The sequence below is a fragment of the Hypoxylon fragiforme genome, assembly GCF_022984875.1.
Source record: "Hypoxylon fragiforme strain CBS 206.31 chromosome Unknown GGS25scaffold_5, whole genome shotgun sequence".
NCBI lineage: Eukaryota > Fungi > Ascomycota > Sordariomycetes > Xylariales > Hypoxylaceae > Hypoxylon > Hypoxylon fragiforme.
The window spans coordinates 2,055,043-2,059,925 of record NW_026054760.1 but is presented as its reverse complement, the minus strand read 5'-3'; the positions used below and the strand labels follow the sequence as shown (position 1 = coordinate 2,059,925).

Sequence of the window (4,883 nt, the reverse complement as noted above, 5' to 3'; positions counted from 1 at the left end):
AAGGCGACGAGGGGGGGAAGATCAGAGATATGTACATACCTACATAGTATCCTTCGGGGAGGATTCATTTGGTTTTTTTTTTTCGTTGTCGTTGTTACTCCCTCGCCCTTCCCTTCCCTTTCGTCGTTACGTGCGGCATCCTAGGATTGCAGCCCCGGGGATGCAGCTGGAGATTGAGGACGTAACCAGGGCCCATTCCAGAACCTCGACTGATTGGTTTTTTTTTTCTTCTTCTCTCCCCTCCCTCCCTCCCCAATACCACGAAGAACAAAAAACAATAGGGTAGTCCAAAGAAAAAAAAAGCCTACCATGAGATTCGTCCGGCGATACTCGGGCTGTGGAGAGAGAGAGAACGAGAAAGAGAAGGACGACGTATAGGCTACCGGCTACATCCAGAGGCTAGATCGACGAAATGCTGTGTTAATGTAGGTAGGTAACTATCTACTTACTGCACCATATGATATGTGCGTGCATGCGTGCGTGCGTGCGTGCGTGCTTGCATGGTTTATTACGGTTACAGCTTGTTGCGCTCGCAGCGATAGAACAGAAAGAAAACGGCCCGGGCTTGCAGCGAGAGCCAGTTGTCAAGGAGCTGATCCTCCCCCGCGGCAGTTTTGTAGCTGACTGGCTGGTGAGCCTCACGATCAGCCCCTCCACCAGATTTTCCCTCCTTTTCTTACTGGTAAAGCCTAGGTAACCCTGTCGCACGTCACAGTTTTAGCCCCCCTCCCCCCCCTTCCCCTCATGTTCACGTTGTTCGTTGTTTTTTTTTTTTTTACTTTTTCTTGTTGTTGGCGTTTTTTTTATTGTACTTTTTATTATCTATCGCCGTTCACTTTGATCGACGCCACGAGCCAGAGCATTGGAAGAAGAAGGCGCGCGTGCTCTCTCTTTCTCTCCATCTGTATCCCGAAGGGAGGGGGAAACCTCTTGATCCCCGGCAACGTTCTTTTTTTTCTCTTCTACATATGTATTCCATGTGTTTCTTTTTTTATTCTATGTGTGATTTCTCCATCGGTCGACGAGTGTGACCACGGGTACGACAACGGCAACAACCATGAGACGGGTCCCGCGAACGGGCGACGGATCACATCCCGGGATCGTCTATCTACAGTAATCGAACATTTTTCAGCCCCCATCGACCAACCAAGGCATGGTGATCATTTGATAGTTGCCCGAAGAGGCAGTCGGCCTGGTATGCGCTGAAACCGCACCGAAAAATAATTGAATCATGCCAGATTAGAAAAGAATAAGGGCGAGGCCGGCAGTATGCAACTAACTTTTTTTTCTTTTGGGGTTTTTTGCCAATTAAGTATGAGGCGGTCGAAAAGTCGAGTATGCATTTCGTCAGACCTGCATGTATGTAACTATCTTAATATCGAAATTTGTCCTGATTACATAGCTATTTTGTCTGTATGGCCCCTTTGTATTTGCCGGGCATGGGGGTCCGCCATTCACATGGCCAGTATATAACCACGAGTATCGATAATTCAGCGCTAGAGTCGAGCTACAATGGCGATGCCATCGTGACATGACTTGCCATACATATACATAGCCATTACATACGCTATACTGTACACCTGCGCATACATACATACTATAGTATCATGTACCTAGCATTGGATGTAGGCATGTATGATTATGTATGTCCAGACCAAACCCCCCACCAGCCTATCGGATGCGAGAAAGCGGGAACAACGCCTTCGGGACGGGCTTGACCGTTCAACTATCGAACCGAGCAGATGGAGAGTTTATGCTGATCTCTGCTTTGACACTTGACACTTTGTATCACACACAGCCCAAAGGTAAAGGCAAATATGTCAACTACTGCAACTTTGCGTAGGTCACCATTTTGAGATTGGCCGTTGCAGCCTTACTCGCTAAGGACGAACAAACGAACGAACGGAATCCCCTTTCTAGATTTTTTTTTTTTGGCAACAACAGAGTCTGATTTGTTCAAGACGGATTCCCGGCATCGTCTAGCGTCTTGTGTTCAACATATGTATGTGTATTGCATTCAACAAGTACCGTAATCCCCACAGCGCAACCGGCATCTCTCTCTCTCTCTCTCTCACTCTTTCTTTCTAGCTCTTCTCTGTTGTTACTTGATTTCCCCTCTTTTTCATTTCTTACGTTTCTCTCTCTCTCTCTCTCCAAGTGCATATCGATCATTAGGTAGGTAGAGGTTCACAGTGTGAAGCTTGCAAAAAGCCGTCTGCCTCATATATGTTAGGTCCCATATAGCAAATCAGCTGGACGGGATTTAATTTGTTGGCGTCGAAAGGAAATATTCCGCCTATTCTTCCCTGTAAGCTTACATTTACATGCCTACCTCCCTAGTAGCCATATGTACCGTCTTGTTCTATTAATGGAATTTGGAAAGCTCGAGCACCCTTGTCAGAAATGTACCGTTTGGGTGTGATGCGATCCGTATTGTGCATTGGCTTCGTCTAAGGCTCACCTTAGGCTCAAGTCCTGCCTCCACGTGCATTCCCCGAATAGGTAAGTATTCTCTGTTCATCGATTACCTGTTTACTTGTCTGCTGCTTGTTGTGCTGGTTTGAGCGATTGATCGCCTCGGTCATTGGAAAAAAGAGATGTTTGATCGATCAATCAATCGAGCAAGCGATCGAAATTAATCAAATTAATTCAAAGTAGAACCAAGTTTGAAAAAACGGTTGGGTAGAAATGGTAGAAATGGTAGAAATGCGCCGATGGGGATGACGAATCACTGACCCCTCCCCTTCATTTCCATCTTCTCTATTAGCTGTTCCACATACAATGAGTACTTGTTGTTTTACGCATTGATGGGCTTCTCATCTGGTATTAGCGGTCCGAAGGACGTAATCTATGTCAGATTCATCGTCTGGGGAAGGCCTTGCAGAAACACATGTTTGCACCATCCAGCGCGAGTATGGCAAAACGACGGCGCTGTTGCGTTGCGTTGTACAATACATACTATACTACATACTTACCTACGCCTCACGATTCTTATTGAAGCTAGACTTTGAATTGATCCATTAGTACCAATGTACCATACCTAGGTAAGTACTTGGAAGTCTATCCACATGAACGGCGCATCCTACCGTAACCTCGCACCAGGCAGGCAGGCAAGCTAAGGTCAGTATGTAAATGCCGTCAAGCTATAACAGATCAGAGGATTATCTTAGTAGGTAGTCTGTCTCATACTGTATGTATTGTACAATACATGCATAGCTGTGATGCCCTGCATGGCGCAGTTGCATGACAATAATTGGTACATTACCTAGCAACGTTCTGTATCCCACCCACCGATGTACATTACTAGGTGCATGGCATTTGTCTTATCGCCAATTCTTCGTCTTCTTTGCTCCACGGCTAGGAATGGCATTCTGAAGCGCCTCCTCTCTAGCATGGGATTCCAAGGTCAACGACTAGGCTTGACACTTATGCCATGCCATTCGACTTGCTTGGTTAGATCAAAATGAAAAAGGAAAGAAAAATAACATACAGCTCCACTTGCCGCGTTCATGTGAATCCAGTTGATAGTACCCGTTCCAAAGGTTTGGAGCTACCTAGTACCTACCTACATGGTAACGGTTAGGTCCTATGTAGTAGTGGTATGTACGAACTATCTAGGCTGCTGGCTAAGGCACCATGGATTCATGGAATATTAGGAAAGTAGCTTGCTTTTCGAGTCTCTCCGAGAAAGATCGACTTGCCTACATACATGCTACTACTACTTCTATTACTACTATCCATCCTCTCTCCTCCATCTCCACTTCGTACACATCGTACGACAAATTATAGACCTTCATGATCCCCCAAATTTACATGGGGGTCGTGGTTCTCTTCTTCTTGGCCATTTCATTCGGATTGTGCATCGTCACTTGCCGCCAATCCCCTGTGTTCCAAGGTTCAACTGCACTGGTCACTGCATTGGCCCTCATCATGTGCTGCTTCGATTTAATCAACGTTCAATCAGCAAATTGTGCTTCCGTGTCGTGTCGTAGGATTTTATTTCATTTACTTGTGCAGAATTTAAGGGCTTCGTGTGGTTGGAAGGTCCTCCCGGATTTTGAAGCTTAAGCGATACGACGGCAGAGTGTAACGCATCTTGGTGCTTTTTTGGGGGAGGGGATAAGAGTGAGAAAGTGAGGAGTGTGAGAGATAGAGAGAAAGACTGTGTGCTGTGTGCTGCTGGTGTGCTTGAATGCTTGTGTGTGTGTCATCAATGTTCGGCAGCAGCTTATTCTCGATTTGCATCGAGCCGGCCCAGCAACGGACTACCATTGGACGAGGCGGTCGTGCATTAAGCCGAGAAACCCAAGCAAGCTCCTTCGAATTCGGTTTCCTCTTCTAGAAAGCTTCCAGCGAGTGAGAAGTCTTCGTCACTAACCCAGCATCCCAAGGTAGATCCCCCGACTACACGTGAATAAAATTGGACCCCTATCCACGCCCTCGGAACCATTGGGCTGTCAGGGGGGGTTGTGTGTACATACATACAATACATACATACATACATGCCCTACGTACCGTATCTATTCTTGGCTTTTACCCCTTTCAGTCGTCCAACCTTTCAAGGCTGGATCTTATCGCCATGTCGATAATGACGCGGCTTCATACCTTAGCATCATGAAGTTCCATGTTGATTGAGCAATTCCAAACATCCCTAATAACTTAGTTGCCTGCCTATCCACAATATGCATACTTATCTACATATTACCTACATCGTCGACGCTAGGTCTTCTTGACAGCGAGACACTAGCGGCGGCAGTAGATCATCTTATCTACCTAGACACCCCCCTGGTAACGTACAAACTCTTGTCACGCACGCAAACTAAGACAGGTTTGTTGAACGTGGACGCAGTATATTAGATGCCTCTCTATTCGATACATGTCAT

At 46.2% G+C, this 4,883-nt stretch overlaps 3 protein-coding genes across 3 annotated transcripts; all 3 read left to right on the top strand.

Moving 5' to 3' along the window:
* Positions 1-264: 264 nt before the first annotated feature.
* GGS25DRAFT_490964 (uncharacterized protein) lies at positions 265-752 on the top strand (the record flags this gene model as incomplete). The annotated part of the gene is made up of 1 exon (XM_049261042.1): positions 265-752. A coding segment is annotated over exon 1 (236 nt), but the record flags the coding sequence as incomplete, so codon positions are not given.
* Positions 711-1,542, top strand: GGS25DRAFT_490962 (uncharacterized protein; the record flags this gene model as incomplete). The annotated part of the gene is made up of 1 exon (XM_049261041.1): positions 711-1,542. A coding segment is annotated over exon 1 (287 nt), but the record flags the coding sequence as incomplete, so codon positions are not given.
* A 1,950-nt stretch (positions 1,543-3,492) lies between these two features.
* Positions 3,493-4,477, top strand: GGS25DRAFT_490960 (uncharacterized protein). The gene has a single exon (XM_049261040.1). It carries the CDS (start codon positions 3,796-3,798, stop codon positions 4,066-4,068), a length of 273 nt encoding a protein of 90 aa, XP_049116749.1. The 5' UTR covers positions 3,493-3,795; the 3' UTR covers positions 4,069-4,477.
* Positions 4,478-4,883: the final 406 nt, after the last annotated feature.